This window comes from Lampris incognitus, chromosome 18, assembly GCF_029633865.1.
Source record: "Lampris incognitus isolate fLamInc1 chromosome 18, fLamInc1.hap2, whole genome shotgun sequence".
NCBI classification, from domain to species: domain Eukaryota; kingdom Metazoa; phylum Chordata; class Actinopteri; order Lampriformes; family Lampridae; genus Lampris; species Lampris incognitus.
In genome coordinates, this window is record NC_079228.1 from 31,040,841 (window position 1) to 31,062,190 (window position 21,350).

The 21,350-nt window shown below is 49.4% G+C and overlaps 1 protein-coding gene across 1 annotated transcript in view; it reads right to left on the minus strand.

Annotated features, from left to right (window-relative positions):
* Positions 1–201: 201 nt before the first annotated feature.
* The window catches only part of znf704 (zinc finger protein 704), a 75,020-nt gene continuing 53,871 nt past the window's right edge, over positions 202–21,350 (minus strand). The window contains exons 3-9 of the mRNA XM_056298833.1: positions 13,272–13,375; positions 10,607–10,884; positions 6,474–6,574; positions 4,515–4,812; positions 2,109–2,243; positions 1,294–1,385; positions 202–474 (exon numbers count right to left, since the gene is read on the minus strand). Coding sequence (XP_056154808.1) covers positions 360–474; positions 1,294–1,385; positions 2,109–2,243; positions 4,515–4,812; positions 6,474–6,574; positions 10,607–10,884; positions 13,272–13,375 — 1,123 coding nt within the window. The 3' untranslated portion in view covers positions 202–359. The remainder of the gene's footprint in view (positions 475–1,293; positions 1,386–2,108; positions 2,244–4,514; positions 4,813–6,473; positions 6,575–10,606; positions 10,885–13,271; positions 13,376–21,350) is intronic.

The following is a 21,350-nucleotide window of genomic DNA, read 5'->3' on the forward strand; positions in this document are numbered from 1 at the left end:
GTTTTTTTTCTTTTGTTTTTTTCTTTTTGCACTGTTTAGCTGCACTGGAGTTTCCCAAAAAAAGAAGAAGAAAAAAACATGGGATTGAAGGGAATGGCGAAGCAGCACTGAGAAACCTGGACGGTGATGCAAGGTCACCCTGCTACCCCACTGGTTCCTTGTACAACTGCACTGGTGGGGTGTAGTTGAAGGGGCTGGGGGTGGGCGGAAGTAGGGGCGGAGCCGATGTTTTGATGGACGGAGTTGAAGTCGAGCTGAGAAGAAAAATGAATGCATGCGAAATGACGCCCCTCCTCCTTTCCCTGGCGATAGGCGGCTGCAGTGGTGGCGGCGCCCTGTTGGCGCGGCAGGACGGTGAATCAGTCGGTAAATCTCTGGCAAGCCTTTTTCCAGCGGCAGGCTGTGCACCACATGTCCCGGTTCTCCATCCCGTACACCTTGCGGCACTTCTTCCCCTCCCCACGCACCTTCCGGCTAGACACGAGAGACGGAGAGGAAAAGAAGAAGAATCTAAATGACAGGAAAAAGTGCCCATGTAAACCTCAGCTTGATCAACAACAGCAGCGAGCTTGGTAAAAGCGACCCCCCCCCCCCCCAAAGGATTGTGCTTTTTCCAAGGAAAACCAAAAATGGAAGAGTTAATAGTGACATCTGGTGGAAAAACTGTCAACACGTCAAAGGTTAACTAATCAATCCAACTCGCTGACGGCTCCAGCCGGATGAAGCACCGTTTCAGAGGCGCTGGGCTTACCCACACATTTTCTACACGAACCATCAACTTGCCAGCAAAACGCAGTGAGAAAATGAGGACCTGTCGACATTTAGTAGCCGTGGATCTAGTTAACGCTGAGGAAATATCACAGATCCCATTACACCAGTGTTTCCCAACCCAGTCCTCAAGGACCCCCTATCCTGCAGATTTTCATTGTAACCCTGCACAGGTAGCCCTGCTTGTACTTACTCAACCAATCATCTCACAGCACTTAATTATGCAAGGTGTGCAACATCGGACATAATTCGTTGCTGATTGGATGAATAACAGCAAACAGGTACCTATTCTGGGTTGCATAGAAGATCTGCAGGATAGGGGTTCCTTGAGGACTGGGTTGGGAAACACTGCATTACACCACACTCCACTACTGACTGGATTACCTGAAGTGCACTCTCAAATACCACGGCTAAACCAGGCATGTAAATGAGGCAAACAAAATATAAACACTTAAAAAAACAAGACAACAAAAAAAAATGGTAGAATCTTTTTTAGAAATGACAGTGAGGCCTGTCTTGAAGTACCTGAGGGCAGTGGCAGCTCTGGGAGGGGAGGAGAGGGCAGCTATAGTCTGGGAGCGCTGTTCACCAAAGCCCTGGCTTTTACTGGGGGACGCCTGAACAGAGTGGACCGAGTCACAGTCATTACAAACACAGACAAGCTGAAAATAAATACATGCCTCAGTGTGTGTGTGTGAGCGTGTGAAGGGTGTAAAAGAATGTTTCATGTGCATGTCTCATTTGTATTTTTCCCCCCTTTTTCTCCCGAATTGTATCCGGTCAACTACCCCACTCTTCTGAGCCGTCCTGGTCTCTGCTCCACCCCCTCTGCCGATCCGGGGAGGGCTGCAGACTACCACATGCCTCCTCCCATACATGTGGAGTCACCAGCCGCTTCTTTTCACCTGACAGTGAGGAGTTTGACCAGGGGGACGTAGCATGTGGGAGGATCATGCTATTCTCCCCAGTTCCCCCTCCCCCCTGAACAGGCACCCCTGATTGAGCAGAGGAGGCGCTAGTGCAGCAACCAGGACACATACCCACAGCCAGCTTCCCATCCCGCAGACATGGGCAATTGTGTCTGTAGGGATGCCCAACCAAGCTGGAGGTAACATGGGGATTTGAACTGGCGATCCTTGTGCTGGTAGGCAATGGAATAGACCACTATGTTTCCCGGATGCCCCCTAGCTCTGACACGGTTTATTAGATCTGAATACCCACGCACCTGTTGTGATTACATTAGTGTAATAACAGTGAATGAAAATGTGTGTGTGTGTGTGTGTGTGTGTGTGTGTGTGTGTGTGTGTGTGTGTGTGTGTGTGTGTGTGTGTAAATCTCACCGTGTTGCCGGTGAAGGTAACGGGTGGTGACTGCCAGGAGATGCTGAAACTGGAGCTGTTAGTGGGCGTGAAACTGGTGGAGGTCGAGCCTGCTGAACTACATCCACTGGAGGGGATGGACACCGGCGCTGTGGCCTGGAAGGTGGAGCGTATGGAGAGGGAAACAAGTGAAGGGTAACACGGCTGACAGTCTGCATTGAAGTCCTAATCAGAGGCTCCGTGGCTAAATACGAGGGCCTTTCACCTCAATGTGCTTCTGGGCATTTAAATAACGGACATGGTGATGATGAACATATCAGACCTGCAGATTTTTGAGGCAACTTACAACTTAACATCATGCAACAGCTGTTTTGTTAGACTGCCATTTTATTTTGAAACAAAACCTTTACAGCGATATAAAGACAGCTACTGGCTCCGACATACATCACTTTGAATTGACTGTTATGTTGGATTTTCCTCGTCAGAGTTTTTTTTTATTATATAAACCAGATATATTTTATTATTATTCCAACTGGATTGAAACTTTCCAAATTTGTTCGGTGTGTTCATACAATGGTAATATTTTCAACCACTTACTAGTCGTGCCAACATCAGTTAACATTTGTGTGTGTGTGTGTGTGTGTGTGTGTGTGTGTGTGTGTGTGTGTGTGTGTGTGTGTGTGTGTGTGTGTGTGTATGTGTGTGTGTGTGTGTGTGTGCATAGCCCGAGGGGTGTGTGTGTGCAGAGTGTATGTTGGGGGTCCTATGCTGTAAGTTGTGAGTAGGTTGTCTAACATGAGAGCTACGGCAGTTGTACATTGATCTTTTTTCTTCTTTTTTTTGTGGATTTTTTCCTTTTTCTCCCCAATTGTATCCGGCTAATTACCCCACTCTTCCGAGCCAGCCGGGTCGCTGCTCCACCCCCTCTCCCCTCTGCCGATCCGGGGAGGGCTGCAGACTACCACATGCCTCCTCTGATACATGTGGAGTTGCCAGCTGCTTCTTTTCACCTGACATTGGGGAGTTTCTCCAGGGAGACATAGCGCGCTGGAGTATCACGCTATTCCCCCCCCAGTCCCCGCCCTGCCCTGCCCTGAACAGGCGCCCCGACCGACCAGAAGAGGCGCTAGTGCAGCGACCAGGACACATACCCACATCCAGCTTCCCATCCACAGACATGGCCAATTGCGTCTGTAGGGACGCCCAACCAAGCCGGAGGTAACACGGGGATTCGAACCGGTGATCCCCGTGTTGGTAGGCAACGGAATAGACCGCTACGTTACCCAGATGCCTCCAGTTGTACATTGATCTTGAGGGCTCACTGATCTCTCCCCCTTGAGAGAAGCGTGTGTTTGCATTTGGGTGTGTGTATGTTATTAGGTGTGTATTATTGTGTAACGGGAGACTCTTTGGCTTGAGGACCAGTAGTAGTGCGTGTGCACGAGTGTGTGACTGTCGGGAGATTTGAACAGTGGTATAATGACTGGTTTGGTGTCAAGAGTTTGTATGTGTCCACGTGCATATTTGCTCGAAACACAGAAACCTAAAGACCCACAACAGTGCTGTGTGTGTCTGTGAAGGCGTGTACTGGCGTGTGGTGTTTGGGTGTGTGAATGTGTTGTCTGTCGGCGTTGTGTTTTAAGAAAATTAAGCGAGTTGACCTGATCCGTATCTAGTAGGGGTGGGACGAATCACACATCTCACGGTTCGACACGTCTCATGAGTCAGGGCTCACCACTGCACTTCTCCATTTTTCATTTATCTTTTACACCTCACGTTTTGCAGGCCTTGTTACGCTTGTGAGATGAGCAGTGTGTGTTTTCCGTTTTGTTTCTCAGGTATTATTTCCAACACGTCTGGGTGCAGCCGCCGTTTCAGACGCACCATGACCACCACCGAGGCGTCGCGGTATTTACAGGCGTTGGGACGGCGGCCATTTTAAATTGTTCGAAAAACGGTATTGTAACGATCACGGATGTGTAGACTCGCTAGCCCATTGGCTAACAGGTCGGATCCTTTAGTCGACAGGTTAGCGCGGGCGACCCGGGTTTCACGTCCCGGTTGCGGTGGATTCCCGGCCGCCTTGGAATTCGCAACAGTATCAAAGTTGTTAAAATGTTAATTTTGGTGTCAGTTGTTTCTTAACAGACATACGGACATGTGCAATGCACTAATATCTCAATCAGGTATTTATCTTGACAGAATATTGTTTAAAAACTGGCGGCCATTTTGCCCGCCCACGGTCGTTTTAGGCAGGAGTGAAATCCCGATCGTTCTCACGAAATGGGGAGCATCTCGAACCGTGAAGACCGTATCGAACGATTCAGAATTCGATCCAGTATTGTCCCACCCCTCGTATCTATATCTGTGTCTGTGCAGGCCCCTGGCAGTGCGCCTTCCTCCCCCGCACCTCCCGACGGCTCACACCTGGTAGGCGTGGTCCGTGTGAACGAGGTAGAGTGCGCTGGGAGCCGAGCGGCTGAGCGGCGTGGTGCCCACCATGCCACCGTTGCTGTTGGCGTGGTGCTCCTTGGCGTCGGCGGTCTGCCCAGGGGGTCTGAGGGGCTCACAGGGCTGGCTGCTGGGCAGCGGGGGAGGGGAGATGACGGAGGGGGAGACAGGGGACAGGCTGCTCAGGCCGTCGGCCACCGAGTCGGTGTTGAGTTTGATCTCCGTGTAGTAGAAGTCCTCCTCGCCGTCACTGCAGTCTGAGTCACAGTTACGCCTGGGAGAGAGAGAGAGACAGAGGGAGACAGAGAGAGAGAGACAGAGAGAAGACGATCAGATTAAGGGGGTTGATTTGAGGAGAGAGGAAAGGAAGGAAATAGGGAAGGTAAAAATTAAGGAAGGAGGGAAGGAGTGCAAGAAATAAGGAAAAATTATGGAAGAGGAGACGCAGAAAAGGGGAAAAACAAAGACAGAGAGAGCGAGAGAGAGAGCGAGAGAGAGAGCGAGAGAGAACAAAGAAAGCAGAGAACAAAAACAACAAAAGGACGAGAAAGGAACAGAAACAAAAGACACAGGAAGGAAGAAGAATAAAGAAAGTGAAAGAATTAAAAGAAATTAACAGAAAGGAAAGAAAGAGGAGCAGCTATGAAAGGGAGAAGAAGAAAAACAGGATAAAGAGTAGATATAGTTCGACTGAGAGGGGGATCCAGTCATATCAGACAGATTTGGTGAAATCGTACAAGTCAATTGTGGCTCGACGTGTATAACTATGACTTACCCATCAGGCTTCATGTTTATGAGCCTAGAGATGCTTTTAAAACCCAGCGTGTGCACACATGGACACACGTGACATATGTGTTCATTCTCCTTACAAGTGTACAGACTCAAAAAGCAACGCAACCCATGCCAGGATCCCACTGCAGGTTGACTCCGCCCTGCCGTCTACGGAGGTATCATGTCTCCATCCAGTGCCGACCTTTATCCCCGTCATCCTGCGCTGCAGGCGGGGTGGACTTTATCAGCATAGGCGGGGGAGGGGGGGGAGCCTTGGCTTGATTGAATGTCAGTGTGACTGTGTGATCTGTCCGATAGCATTGTTCTCTGCCTTGCTCATTTACCCCTGTCCTGTCACACCCGGCGGCCAGAGCACCAAGTGTTACCACGGTGATAATCCGTCAGACATTAATCTGCTGCTTTGACAATCTCTTGATAGAAGCTGGTGGGGTTCAGGAGAATGAGAGGAATGGAGAGAGAGGGATCTACGTGTTTCTAAATCAGGAATCAGGAAGACTTCATTTGTCATTTCATTTCATGTACTTGCGTACACGAAATGAAATGACAAATGTGTAGAGAGGGTATATTTTTACATCTTCAACAAACGAAATATAATTTCCCCCAGCTCACAGCAGTGCAACACCAAGAAAAAACACATATCCAAAGACTACAAGAACTACAAGAACACACTAAACAAAAAAATCACTGTCCAAGGGAACGAATGCCAGCCAGGATGACTGTCAGGACTACCGGTCTGCATGGGCTAGCAATTAGCTTAGCCTGTCCCGCTTCTGCATTCTGTCAGACTGCCCTCGGTGTTTCCTCCTCGGGCGCAGCTCTGGGCAGGGCCGTGGTCCCTGGGCCCACAGGATGCAGCAGACCAGGCTCTCCCAGCCGATCCAGCGCCAGCTCTCCCAGCCATCAAACGAAGACACAAACTTAAGACGCAGATATGGACAAAGATACTGCATCATGGATGGTACTGGGTGAGGCCGCCGCAAACGTGAATTCGTGACGCCATCCATGAACGCAAGAAGTGGATAACTGACCGGCGTAATTTTGCCTGTGTTATTGTTTGTGTGTGTGTGTGTGTGTGTGTGTGTGTGTGTGTGTGTGTGTGTGTGTGTGTGTGTGTGTGTGTGTGTGTGTGTGTTTATGTCTTACCCTAGGTGGACTGTGCGGATGTGTCTCTGGATGCCGGCTGCGGTACTCAGTACCTTGCCGCAGTTTTTCCAAAGACACTTGAACATCACCTTCATGGAGTTCTACAGGGAAAACAAAACAGAGGAGCAGCGATCAGATCTCACAGCAGTTCCCAAATGTTTTACTGTCAAGGACAACCACAACAAATTCACACTAAACCTATGAACACCATCTGACATTCTTTGAGACGGTGTAGTCACATGTCCAAGAATTGTTGCATCAAATTCTTAATGAATAAAAATGTACTACAAAACCACATCAAATAAGTCATTTATCTATATTATTCTGCATTGCTGATGTCTGGCATGGTGTTAACCCATAAGAATCCTGAAGGCAACGGAGCAAATCTGGTTCTCGAGTTTCCCTCCGTCTCCTGCTTTCATCAAAGCCTCAACATTAATCTAAAAAACTAGTATTTAAGATAATAGATGATCCATAAATATCCATATGGTCAACACTGTTGTAGCTGCTTGCTTTAAGGTGACTAATGATTAGGACGTATCTGGTGTAGATAGGGTATAGATTTTTACATCTTCAACAAAGCAGCCAAAAGAGGAATAAGATGGGAAGGTAACAAGTAGACATGGCAAATCAAACTCGTAGAATGTATTTACTGACAGAAACCACAAAATCAATATCTAAAACCCAAATGGGTTCATATATATTTTTTATTTTTTTATTTTTTTGATTGGTGGTGGGTAAGGTGCCAACAGAAAAGCACTATTATTTTTTAACAAATATCTAGGATTTGGAGCGGTCAAACAGTACTGCAATTACCACATACTACTACTACTACTACTACGACTCGCTATTACTGCTATGTCTACTACTACTATTATTACTATTACTACTACTACTATTACTACTATGTCTACTAATATTAATACTGCTACATCTACTACTACGTCTACTACTACCACTAAAACTATTACTACTACTATGTTTACTACTATCACTACTACCACATCTACTACTATGTCTACTACTACCACTACAACTACTACTATTACTACTACTACGTCTACTACTATTACTACTTCTACATCTACTACTATGTCTACTACTACCACTACAACTACTATTACTGCTACTACTACTACTATTACTACGTCTACTACTATTACTACTACATCTGCTATAACGTCTATTACTACTACCACTATTACTACTACTACGTTTACTATTATTACTACTACTACGTATGCTATTATGCCAACTACTACTACTACTACTACCACGTCAACTACTATTACTATGTCTACTACTATCACTACTAATATGTCTGCTATTACGTCTACTACTACTACTACTACTACTACTACTACTCTTGGCTGCTCCCCTCAGGGGTCGCCACAGCGGATCATCCATTTCCATCTCTTCCTGTCCTCTGCATCTTCCTCTGTCAGACCAGCCACCTGCATGTCCTCCCTCACCACATCCATACACTTCCTCTTTGGCCTTCCTCTTTTCCTCTTCCCTGGCAGCTCCATATTCAGCATCCTTCTCCCAATATACCCAGCATCTCTCCTTCACACATGTCCAAACCATCTCAATCTCTCCTCTCTTGCTTTGTCTCCAAACCGTTCAACCTGAGTGGTCCATCAGTGAAAATCTTAGCATCTTCAACTCTGCCACCTCCAGCTCTACCTCCTGTCTTTTCATCAGCGCCACTGTCTCCAAACCATACAACATAGCTGGTCTCACAACCATCTTGTCAACCTTCCCTTTAACTCTTGCTGGTACCCTTCTGTCGCAAATCACTCCTGACACTCTTCTCCACCCACTCCACCCTGCCTGCACTCTCTTCTTCACCTCTATTCCTTGCATCCTCATGCAGCTCATAAAAGCCCATCTCAAATATATCAATACATATGGATAACAGTGTTCTCCACAGTTAGTTTCCTATACCCTTCCTTTTGTAAATAACATTAAATACGGGTTTCCATTTAAGCTCCACATCAGCATCTTAAAAGCAGACATGTGAATGGCAAACAACTTGCCTCACAACGAAACTCTTCACTGACCAACAGACGGTAGTCATTTGACTCAGTCATTATTTAGCCGAAGTGCTATTCTTAACGAACGAGTACCTTCGGACAGAAGTTCCCCGACTGTCATACACCACGAGAGCCGAGGGACGCCAAAATACACCAACTCGATAGTGATCGCGAGCGGGGGAGGCTCCCGTATCTCATATCAGCCTAGTGTAATTACACTTCTCTCTGGCTGGAGAGGCTGCCTGTTGTTCTTGCAGAGCAGAAAAACCTCCTCCGAGCCTTTGCACCATCCCTCCGAGCTGGGCCTTTGTAAATGGATGTCAGAAGCCAGTCTATCAAAGTATTGTCGATGTTGCTTATTTAATTTTGATGAGACGTTTTGTTTTGCTAAACCCCGTGTGCGTCCTTTTCAGAGGCACACAACAATCACCTCTCTTCTGTGCATTCTCTCATCCTCGGGTAACAATAGTCTCAGTGCACTGCTTGTGTGCGTGCACGTGTGCATTATTTCCTTTTAGGCAACATTTCAGAGTTAATTAAACGGGGAGCTCCAAACAGCGTCGTTGTGCCGAGAGACAACAGAGAGGAACACTCAACGGATACGTCCGCGTGAAACCTTGGCGCGGCGCACAGGCTCCGAATAACTCGCTGGTAAGTTGGGCTGACTCCACTTTTGTCAGGGACACTCCCTTTTCTGTCTCCATCCATCCTTTGCTATCCCCTCCCTCCGATGCTCCTCGTTCTTGCATCCTGGCTGCTATTACTTTCTTCCTCCGCAACCTCCCACCTCTCCGACACCCCTCTCCACCCATCCAACCACACACACACACACACACACACACACACACACACACACACACACACACACACCACCCCCTCCTCATTTTGCTCTCTCCCCTTCAATTTCTCTGTGCCCTTCTTTGTGATAAGTCCCCAATTAGTGCATTGCTCCACCGCGGTGAGTCTTGCCCACAGAGCCTTTATCGATTTGAGGAGGGGGAGGACATGGAGCTGACAGAAGCTTCATGTTTGCAGCAGCAGCTATTAAAATCATTACTGTCGATGCCGAATGGCCGTGCGTGCAGGCTTAGGAGTAATTATGAAGGGCAAACGTCTCGGGAGGATACACACTTGTGTGTGTGCGTGTGTGTGAGGTGAAAGGAGAGAAGAGAGACGGAGGGGTTGGGAAGGGGTGGAGTGGCAAACAACAGAAACGAGGAAGAAGAGGAATTGATGGAAGACAGCAAAACTCTGGAGAGCAGAAGCACTGATCAGGTGGGTGGTGGTAGGGTGGAGGTGGGTGTCCATCCATCTGGGTAAATAATGAGAGAATGAAAGAAAGAGCGGCGATGGACGCCACAGGCTGTCAAGGCTGTATAGAAATGAGGCATGGCTGAACGTGTGTGTGTGTGTGTGTTGTTATAGTAAAGAAAACTATAGCACTGACAAAAGGGTATTCTTTACCAACCCTGTTCTAATTCAGCTCTGCCTACCCCCCAGTCAGTAAACAAGTCTATATATCCGCAACCCTGTTGGTTAATGTCACCGACGTTAAGCTGGTAAAGGATTCTCTGCAGCTTTACATGACAGCTTTTCACAAACAAGATCCCGTCCCGTGCCCTGTGGTGGGATCTGTCTCTCACCAGCAGGGACGGGGTACCTACCTTGGCTCATTAAACACACTGTGGATGCGAGACTCGGTGACAGCTCAGAGAACAACAGCTACATGTCCGCGACATGCATGTCTCCCAACATCTCCTGACATCGCCGACACGCTGTCGGGTCCTACAGCTGTTCGTGTGATGCTTGTGATTTAAATATTTGGTTTCTGCATTTTCTTTAAAGCGATGCCTCTGTTAAATATGTTTGAGAATGGTTTTGAATAGCCAGACCATCTGGGGGTCTGCTTCGTTAAAACTGACACCTGTTGCTAAGAGGTAGTAATTTGATTTAGTCAAAGGTGTAATTTCATTTAAAATAATATAGAGCAACCTTTTTGTTTCTACATTTCCCTAATTGTCACAATTGCATTCAACCCATACACCTCCCATATGTGCCTGAAACAGCCCCCCAGTGACAGTGGTCTTCGGTGTTCACCTTGCGTTTGCGTGGGATGGGCTCATCAAACAGCAGGCTACTGCCGTCCTGCTCGTCCAGGCTGGGGTCCTCGGGTCCTGCGGGGCCGGGCCCCACGCCGCCTATGCTGGGCACACGGAAGGGCTTGAAGCTGTCTGCTGAGAGCGGTGGGGACGGGGTGGACGGGTTGGACTGGTCACTGGGGGCAGACCAGCTCCAGTAACCCCCAGAGGAGCTGTAGCTGGAGGGAGTGAAGGGACCGGCTGAACCGTTGTCCTTCCATGAACCGCTCAGACCATCTGCAGAGAGAGAGACAGACAGACAGACAGACAGACAGACAGACAGACAGACAGACAGACAGACAGACAGACAGCGAGAGAGAGAGAGAGAAGGAATAAGTGAGTGATGACAGAAAGAGCAAGAGAGAAAGAGAGAGAGATAAGAAAAAACGAAAGAGTAAACAGAAGAGGGAGAGAAGATGGAGAGATAAAGAGGAAAGAGAGGGAGTAGATCAAGAGAGAAAAGACAAGAAAAAGGAGAGGGAGAGACGGAAGAGAGAGAAAAGAAAAAAGGGAAGTTCTCAATGATGGAGGAGATGAAAATGGCAAAAGTAGAGCAAAAGGAAGACAGAGAAAGTAAGGGGTTAGAGGAGGCAAAAAGAAAAGACAAAAGAGCACAGGGTAGCATAGCGGTCTATTCCATTGCCTACCAACACGGGGATCGCCGGATCAAATTCCCACGTTACCTCCGGCTTGATCGGGCATCTCTACAGACACATATTGGCCGTGTCTGTGGGTGGGAAGCCAGATGTGGGTGTGTGTCCTGGTCGCTGCACTAGCGCCTCCTCTGGATGGTCGGGGCGCCTGTTCGGGGGGGTGGGGATTGGGGGGGGGTTGCGTGATCCTCCCATGCGCTACGTCCCCCTGTTGAAACTTATCACTGTCAGGTGAAAAGAAGCGGCTGGCGACTCCACATGTATCGGAGGAGGCATGTGGTAGTCTGCAGCCCTCCCCGGATCGGCAGAGGCGGGTGCAGCAGAGACCGGGACGGCTCGGAAGAGCGGGGTAATTGGCCGGATACAATTGGGGAGAAAAAAAAGGGGGGGGGGAGCTAATGTGACAACAGCTATAACCTCTCTATTCCCACTCACAGATGACACACCTTCAGCAGAAACAGATACTGAGCTCCTGATAGGAGATGAACACTCGGTTCGGTTCAGTTCACTTCAGTTCAGTTCAGTCTGCACTTCAAACAAAGCGTCACCAGCAGTACTGCCGACTGTGACACAAAACAAAGAGGTGACTTGTCTGTGTTGTCGCAAACTGTTACTTTCATGTTGTCAATTTTCCAGCCGATCAAAATGAGTTTTCCCTTGAATATCAGCAACAAAAGGCGCTTTGCTTTGCGGAGGTACGAACCACCAGGAGGGGGGCAAGAGTACATGCCGCGCGTGTGTGCGCGTGTGTGTTTCAGTGATGAAAGCAGAGCCACCGAGGTTCTGCATCAGCTTTAGTCCGGCTGGATCTCAACAGGAAAGGCTTTGCCTCGAGACGTGCTTTTAACCGTGAAGCTACACGAGAAGCAGGAAGTGGCGTGCCAGCAGTAAACTATCCTTCCTGCTCCGCTCTTTTGTTTGGGCGCAAATGGAAATACATCCATCGGTACGGACGATGTGACATCGTCACTTCAAGGAGCTCCGTGTTTCTTTTACCACGGTAAGAAAGAGCTGGATTTTTTCTGGTTGATTTAGGTTCGAATTGGAGCGACTCCGATTGTGAGGGACGAAGACGAATGGGATCCACGGCGCCCGGCCCGGCGAAGGACACACACAGAACTCACCAGGCACGACGCTATGCATACGTTATGTGTTTACTGACGCAAATGCACATCATCTGATCTACAACGTATGTGTGCGTGTGCGTGACATTTGCACAAGTGCGTGGCGGTGAAATGGTGCGGCTGGTGTACAAAATCCAATTTGTTCGTGTTTGCATGACCGCGTGGTGTGTAGGATGTGTACGAGGATGAACTGCCTGAACATCTGAACATCTCCCGGCGTGTGTGTGTGTGTGTGCATAGCTGCGATAACACACGCATGGTGGCTGGGAGGTTGGCTGCGTGTGTGTGTGTGTGTGTGTGTGTGTGTGTGTGTGTGTGTGTGTGTGTGTGTGTGTGTGTGTGTGTGTGTGTGTGTGTGTGTTCAGTCGAACGGCCGTTTGCTCAGTTGCACGGCGTTTCTGAGCGGTTACGTGTGATTGCGTTGACAGGGCCACTTTGGATTTCCGCCATTGAGTCAAGTGGCAGAAATCCAATTCCGCCGCGGCCTTCTCTAGATTTACTGAAATCAGCCGGCTGATGGGGGGATCCTAAAGCGCGGCAGGCAGCGGTGATTTATCAGTGTAAGCCTGTTACACGCGTTCCCAGGAAAAAGGAACAAAGGGGGGGGGGGGAAATCTATAATTCCATGTATAATGGACCTGCAAGGCTGAACGAGTCGTTGTCTAAGGATTAAATGTTTGTTTGCGGTGTTTCATCGCCACTAAACCGGAGGTGATTGAGACAGGTAAGGACGAGAGCGGGGACGCCACAACGGGGCCGGTGGGCTTGATTTGCACAAATGAAGTGGCAGTTGTTCCATATCCGAACTGGCTCGGTCATCGAAACCGGCGTTGTGATTGGCGCTCACCGCTGACTTTGACAGGCGGGCTCCTGACCAACGGGCTGGTGGAGAGGCTGGTCAGCACCATGGCAGCCGTCACCTTGTCCATGTCCACCTCCTCCTCCGACCGCCTGCAAAGACCCAGCAGAGGGAGAGAGAATGTCACCGGGCAAAACCTCCATTATAATCACAGTAAGAGACGCTGTGCTGGTCGACCCGACAAAACAATTAGCCAAAATGACCCCGAAGAGACCGGGTCACTGAAAACAAAGAGATTAACCAATTTCTCACCACGTCTTCATAATGTCATCCACAACATTGAGCTCTGAGTGGAAATATGTCTGCGTTTCTATTTTTGTTTTCTTTACAGAGAAAGACTTTTTTGCCATTTTTTGTTTTAATGAAAAGGTGCAACAGGGAAAAGGGTCAACAGAAGGGATGGGATGTGAAGGCATCTAGGTGGCGTAGTGGTCTATTCCGTTGCCTACCAACATGGGGATCGCTGGTTCGAATCCTCGTGTTATCTCCAGCTCGGTCGAGTGTCCCTACAGACATAGTTGGCCGTGTCTGCGGGATGGAAGCCGGATGTGGGTATGTGTCCTGGTCGCTGCACTAGCGCCTCCTCTGGTTGGTTGGGGTGTCTGTTCGGGGGGGGGACCTGGGGGGAATAGAGTGGTCCTCCAACACGCTACGTCCGCCTGGTGAAACTCCTCATTGTCAGGTGAAAAGAAGTGGCTGGCGACTCCACATGTATCGGAGGGGGCATGTGATAGTCTGCATACCCCTCCCCCCGGATCGACAGAGGGGCTGGAGCAGTGACCGGGACGGCTCGGAAGAATGGGGTAATTGGCCGGATACAATTGGGGAGAAAAAGGGGGACAAATACCAAAACAAAACAAAAAAAACAAAAAAAACCGATAGAGGGATGGGATGCAACAAAGTTCCTAGGGCCCGATTTGAACCTGAGACCTCAACCATGGGCCAGAGGGTCACATCTGGTAGAAATGCTTATCTAGCTGAGCCATTCTGAAGCCCTCTAAATAAATCAAGTGACAGCCACAAAGACATTCCTCTTGGCAAGGCCTCCCGTTTACCGATTCACACCAGATGGAGCCAGATCAGACCGCAACAACAAAATGGGATCCGAGCATCCCCGACGCTGGTCTCATCTGCATCAGCGTGCTACCGCATCCACGGCAGCCGGTCCGCGCGGCAGACAGCAGCAACGCCAGCCATCCGCATTTGTCTCTCCTAATTGGCACCAAGCAGCCGCACCCTGGAAGACAGGTGCCTTAATCCGCTCCCATGTAGTCCCCCGGGACGGCCGATGCCTGACTACACGTGTCGGCTGCATCGCTGGGCAGGGCGCTGATCAAAGTCCCGGTGACGGCTTCATTACTGACAGTCTACCTGTGGTAGATGCTCACTAGACTCGCATGCCTGTGTTGGCCCGAGTGTGCATTTTGTCTCCGAGCGAGAAAAAAAGAAAAAAGAGAAAGACTTCCATGGCGTGCAGAGACCGGAGGATCAAAGTCTGGCCTATGAGGATGTGGAATCTCCTGCTGCCTTGAAACGCACACAGCCGCCCATTTAGTCGGTTAAATGCTCCCGGAGATCAAAACCCACGCCATGCAGCATCTTAATCCAAATAACGGGGCTTGTCTTAATTACTGCCACATTGTGTCCGCCTCGAACCCAGACAAAGATCCAGTAAATGCCCACGAAGTGGTTAAAGGGCAGAGGATGGCGGAAGTATGCGACACGTATCTCCCCCGCGTCTTCCTTCCCCCCCCCCCCCCAACGCAGTTAAGCCCTAACCCTGACCGTACCCAACCACACGCAGCGCTCCCGCAGTTTTGGCTTAACTGCGTTGGGAAAAACAACATAGCATCTCCCCCCTAGCTATCTTCCCCCCTCCCTCTTTTTCTCCCCAATTGTATCCGGCCAATTACCCCGCTTTTCTGAGCTGTCCCGGTCGCTGCTCCACCCCCTCTGTCGATCCAGGGAGACTACCACATGCTTCCTCCGATACATGTGGAGTCGCCAGCCACTTCTTTTCACCTGACAGTGAGGGGTTTCGCCAGAGGCACGTAGCACATGGGAGGATCACGCTATTCCCCCCAGTTCTCCCTCCCCCCCGAACAAGTGCCCTGGCCGACCAGAGGAGGCACTAGTGCAGCGACCAGGACACACCCACATTCAGCTTTCCCACCCGCAGACACGGCCAATTGTGTCTGTACACGGGATTCGAACCAGCGATCCCCGTGTTGGTAGGCAATGGAATAGACCGCCATGACACCCGGATGCCCCCCCCCTATCTAAAGTAGGGACCACATCTGAAGGATTCAGTGCACAATCTCTCTATAAAGAATTTTAAATGAGACAACCCACTGCACGGCCGTGGATGTATTAAGATTAAGGCGTTGCAACTGTTTTTTGTGGGCCGCCCCCCCGACCCCTTTTGTATGTGTAACCTCACTGCCGTTTTGTGGTTGTTTTTTTTTTTTTTTAATTCTCAGTGAATGAGAGAGTGGATAAAAACTTTGCAATGAAATTTTATTTTGTAATTATCCGTCCACCCATTATCCAAACCGCTTATCCTGATCAGGGTTGCGAGATGCTGGAGCCTATCCCAGAAGTCTTTGGGCGGCAGGCGGGGAGACACCCTGGACAGGCTGCCAGTACATCACAGGACTGACACAATCGAACCTTGGGACAATCTAGTATGGCCGATTCACCTGACCTGAACATCTTTGGACTGTGGGAGGGAACCGGAGCACTCGGAGGAAACCCATGCAGACACGGGGAGAACATGCAAACTCCACACAGAGGACGACCCGGGACGACCCCCAAGGTTAGAAAACTCCGGGTTAGAACCGAGGACCTTCTGGCTGTGAGGCGACCGCGCTAACCACTGTGCCACCATGCCTCCCTAAACAAAACTAAAGTTTTGTAATGAAAACTAATTAAACTCACTTATTTGAGCACATTTGAGTGACGTATCCTTTGCACGGAAATATGCATGCTTGTTACGCTGCACAAATGTTGACAAATGTCAAAGATTCAGCGTGATTGTGGCTGAAAACCTGTGGATGCTTTGTCCAGAGACACAGTGAAAGGAGTCGAGCACCCACCAACCTCTGCTACTAGAGCTGAACAACATCAGAAAAAAACAAAAACCGTTGCAATATATACATATATACATCCTATATATATATATATATATATATATATATATATTTATTTATTCATTTATTCATTTTTTGCAATAAGTACAACATAAAAGAACAAAAAGCAGTCACATAATTTCACCAGATATATGCAGCTTTTAACTTTCAAAGCTCGGTTTGAAAAGAATTTATCACTCTTGGGAACGATTAGGGGGATTTCAGAGGAGGAATAAGGCAGTGGCCTGAGAAGTCATTAAATCAGCCTAAATTATATTGCTTCTCAGATGCAGAAGAGTATTTTTCTTCAAGAGAAGTCATAAAAAGTGGACCACACAAGATTTGGTTTTCTACAAAGCAATAACAGTTTTAGCGTAACATGATTGATGGGCCCATTTTGGCTTATGTTGCGTCCTTTGCATCCTTTGCATGTGAGTACTGCACATGTGTCTATTGCCACATCCATTACGAAACAATACAATCTTTGGCCCTATCTGCTAATTTCCCCCTAAAACCATCCCTTATGTGTCTTCTGTACTCAGTAGCACCTCCAGGGTTATTTGCCTGAGATGCCTGAGAGTGAGGGGCGTCCGGGTAAGGCAGTGGTCTATTCCTCTGCCTACCAACATGGGGATCGGTGGTTCGAATCCCCGTGTTACCTCTGGCTTGGTCGGGCATCCCTACAGACACAATTAGCTGTGTCTGCGGGTGGGAAGCCGGATGTGGGTGTGTCCTGGTCGCTGCACTAGCGCTTCCTGTGGTTGGTCTGGGTGCCGGTTCGGGGGAGGGACTGGGGGGAATAATGTGATCCTCCCATGTGCTACATCCCCCAAGCGGTGGCGACTCCACATGGATTGGAGGAGGCATGTGGTAGTCTGCAGCCCTCCCCAGATCAGCAGACGGGGTGGAGCAGTGACCGGGATGGCTCGGAAGAGTGGGGTAATTGGCCGGATACAACTTGGGAGAAAAAGGGGGAAAATTCCAAAAAAAAAAAAAAGAAGAAGAAAGAAATTTCCGAGAGTGTAGACCGCTCTCACTTTAGAAATATTTCCCTGTTGGACTCCCACTCCGACTTCACTTGCATTAAGTGCCGAGTTGTCTAACGTGCATTTCATCCTGGATTTCATCGAGCTTAGCCTAGCCTAGGTCAGCCTAGCCTAGGTCAGCCTAGCCTAGGTCAGCCTAGCCTAGGTCAGTTTAGCCTAGGTCAGTTTAGCCTAGGTCAGTTTAGCCTAGGTCAGTTTAGCCTAGGTCAGCTTAGCCAAGGTCAGCTTAGCCTAGGTCAGCTTAGCCTAGGTCAGCTTAGCATAGCCCTGTTAGGAGACAAGTTCCACTCCAACACTTGGCCACACGCATCCTACATCAGAGAATGAGACGTGTGGAGAAACAGGCACAGGGAGGTGGCGCTACCCTACTGCCGTCTTGCTAGCAGACAGCCTAACATTTGGGAATAAGGACCAGGATAATTCCAAAAGGATTAGCAGTCAGAAAGGGCATAGGAGAGAGAGAGGGGGGGGGGGGGCGAGAGAGAGGGAGAGGAAACTAATAAAGTTCCAAAACCTCCATTAAGCTAGTGTCTAATTTATTACCCTTTTTCACCCTTGAATGTTATGTCATTACAGCGTGCGCATAAATCACGGGATGGCGCTGTGCACTCAACTGTCACTTTTGTCCATAAGCACCCCCACCCTACCCCCCCACCCTGCTTTGCCATAGGAAAAAAATTACTTCCTGGTCACCTTGGGAGGGTGTCATGTGACTGAAGATATCATCACCATGGCAACAATGACAGGCGATAATCACAGGGATACTTGGTCTGTCTCGAAATATGAAAGAGTACATTTGAGAAAAACACATTAGGTGGGTAATAATTAAGATGTGATGTATAGCGGAGGAGAGAGGGCGAGAGAGAGAGAGAGGGAAGGGGGGGAAGAGGATGAAATCCCAAATCACATTTGTCATTAGTGGCCTTATCAAGCTTAGTTTTGGTCCAAGTGCTTATTATGGCTAGGTAATTAACACAGGCAGAGGAAAACATGTGTGTGTGTGTGTGTGTGTGTGTGTGTGTGTGTGTGTGTGTGTGTGTGTGTGTGTGTGTGTGTGAGACACCTTAAACTGTACATGATACATGTGACACAGGAGACTAAGTATGAAGGTTAATGGATTGGTAAGTTAATTCTGACAAATGCGTTTCATATGTTAGCAAGTGTGTGTGTGCATGCGCAATAAACATCATTTCCCCACTTGCCCTCCGAGGTGGGGTAACAGGGGCTTTCTGTTCGACACAGAGCCATGTAATCAACAGCAAAGTAAAGATAAATTGAAGCGCTTGTTCGTTTAGTAGAGATGAAGCCAGCGGGTTTTTATTTGCTCCTGGCAATACAGATGCACAGCAATATGTTCAGGTTGCACATGCATGCTGTTCTACTTCTATCTGATGCGCTGTAATGTGCATGCAGGCTGGTAGGCAGGAAGGCCGAGAATTAATGCCGCCTGAACTGACAATGCTGACACCAGAGTGCTGCTTAACCTCTGAACCCGGTGGAACAGGTAGTCTCTCGCCCCATGGCACAGTTTAATACCAAATGTAAACAGGCTGAGGAGATTAAAGCTGAATCCGTCTTTGCATTGAGATCTGGCCTGGCCCATCAGGAAATGACATCGCACATACGGCACCCCCCTCCCCTCCTGGGTGGGAGCCCCGGGGTAGTCCAACCTTGGGGGTCGTTGCGGGTCGTCTTCTACGTGGAGTTTGCATGTTCTCCCCATGTCTGCGTGGGTTTCCTCCGGGTGCTCCGGTTTCCTCCCACAGTCCAAAGACATGTAGGTCAGGTGACTCGGCTGTACTAAATTGTCCCTAGGTGTGAATGTGTGTGTGTGTAGGCCCCGTGATGGCCTGGCAGCCTGTCCAGGGTGTCTCTCCACCTGCCGCCCAATGACTGCTGGGATAGGCTCCAGCATCCCCTCGACCCTGAGAGCAGGATAAGCAGTTTGGATAATGGATGGATGGATTTTCCCCCCTTTTCTCCCCAATTGTACTTGGCCAGTTACCCTATTTTCCAAGCCATCCCGGTCTCTGCTCCCCCCCCCTCTGCCGATCCGGGGCGGGGGGGGGGCTGCAGACTACCACATGCCTCCTCTGATACAGGTGGAGTCGCCAGCCACTTCTTTTCACCTGACAGTGAGGAGTTTCGCCAGGGGGACATAGCACGTGGGAGGATCATGCTATTCCCCCCAGTTCCCCCTCCCCCTTGAACACGTGCCCCATCTGACCAGAGGAGGCGCTAGTTCAGCGACCAGGACACACCCACATCCGGCTTCCCACCCGCAGACACGGCCAGTTGCTGTCTGTAAGGACGCCTGACCAAGCCGGAGGTAACACGGGGATTTGAACTGGCGACCGCTACGCTACCCGGACGCCCCCACTGACAGGTCATTTTAACTGATATTCTTGGATGAGGGTTCGGGTCAGGGTGGTTCATTACTTAATGAGAGAACATAATTAATAAAGGACATCGCGGCCAGCAGTACACCATGCACAGTTTGAAACAGTTACCATGGTTATCACACTGCTGTCGTTATCTTACTGCTTGTGTTTCCCTGATGTCTGCGCTGCTGCACTGCTTTGAGTCCGCTTGTCGCCGTGCAACACAGCTTTCCTGCCGGTTTATGAATAAAGTTCATCCTAACTCACTCCATCACTTGGCTGGCAGCGCTTATCAAAACACCGGTCAACACAGACGTACACCGTCGGTACCGAGAACGGCTGCAGAGGCTGCTGGCTTTGGCAAACTACAGACCTCGGATGAGAGACTCAGACCAGACTTAAAGTTAGGACCGCCGATAGGCAGGAAACCGTCTCATGTGGGCGCGGCCCTAGACGAACAACAACAACTCCCTCCCTCACCGGGGGTTCTGGTAGGTTCAATGGCAGATTTGGCCAGCTGCCAAGGACTCTGTGTGTGTGTGTGTGTGCGTGTGTGCGCGCGCGTGTGTGTGTGTGTGTGTGTGTGTGTGTGTGTGGAGGGAACTGACATCTGTTGCACTTCCCGGACAGATGTGCCAACTTTTTTTTGTGAAGAAATAAACACAACAGGACAAAGGGGACTAGGAAGAGGCAAGGTAGAGTAGCTTGTGTGTGTGTGTGTGTGTGTGTGTGTGTGTGTGTGAGTACATGTCAGTGTGGAGGGTTCTTGAATGTGTGCGCGTGTGCGTGCATGCATGGGTGTGTGTGTGTGCGTGTGTGTGTGTGTGTGCGTGATTGAGGCCCTGTGCCACCTAAGTCCCTACCCACAGACATCTGGGCTTTTGTCTCTAATGGGCCCTCAGCACCGGGCTAGGGGTGGGTTGTGTCCAGTTTCAACCTCAACACGGCAGGGAGAGAGCGAGCGACAATAACAACGGCTCGGGTTACAGCAGCCATCTTGGTTTAAAAGGTAATGGGATTAGTAGGCTTCTGTTGTTTTTGTTTTTGTTTAAGTGTTTTTTTTTTTTAGTCAGCTTGAGTTTTCCAGTTGAGCCCATGTGACTGGCATGACAGGAAAAACAGGGATGAGAGGTGCAAATATCTTTTCACCCCAAAAAAGTTTTCAGCCCCTTTACGGACACCTGACTGAATCGCCTAACCCATTTTCCGTCCTGCTGGAGCACCGAGCGGCTCGCGTTACTTGCGGCGTTGTAGGTGTGATAACCATCATGTGTCCGCCGCTCTTTCTCCTGGCGGTCCCTCCCACTCGCCATCTGACCGTGCTAGAAAAGAGGTACCTCTATAACTGATATTCACCCCTGCACGGTGTGTCTGAACACATCTGCCTCGCTTCCGGGGCGCCTTCACTACGCTCTCACACACTTACACCTGCTAACAGGAGTTCAGTGTCCCGCCCTGGGCAACTTCAACTGTAACTGAGGAAGAGGAGGGTGTCAACTTGTTACCTTCGTC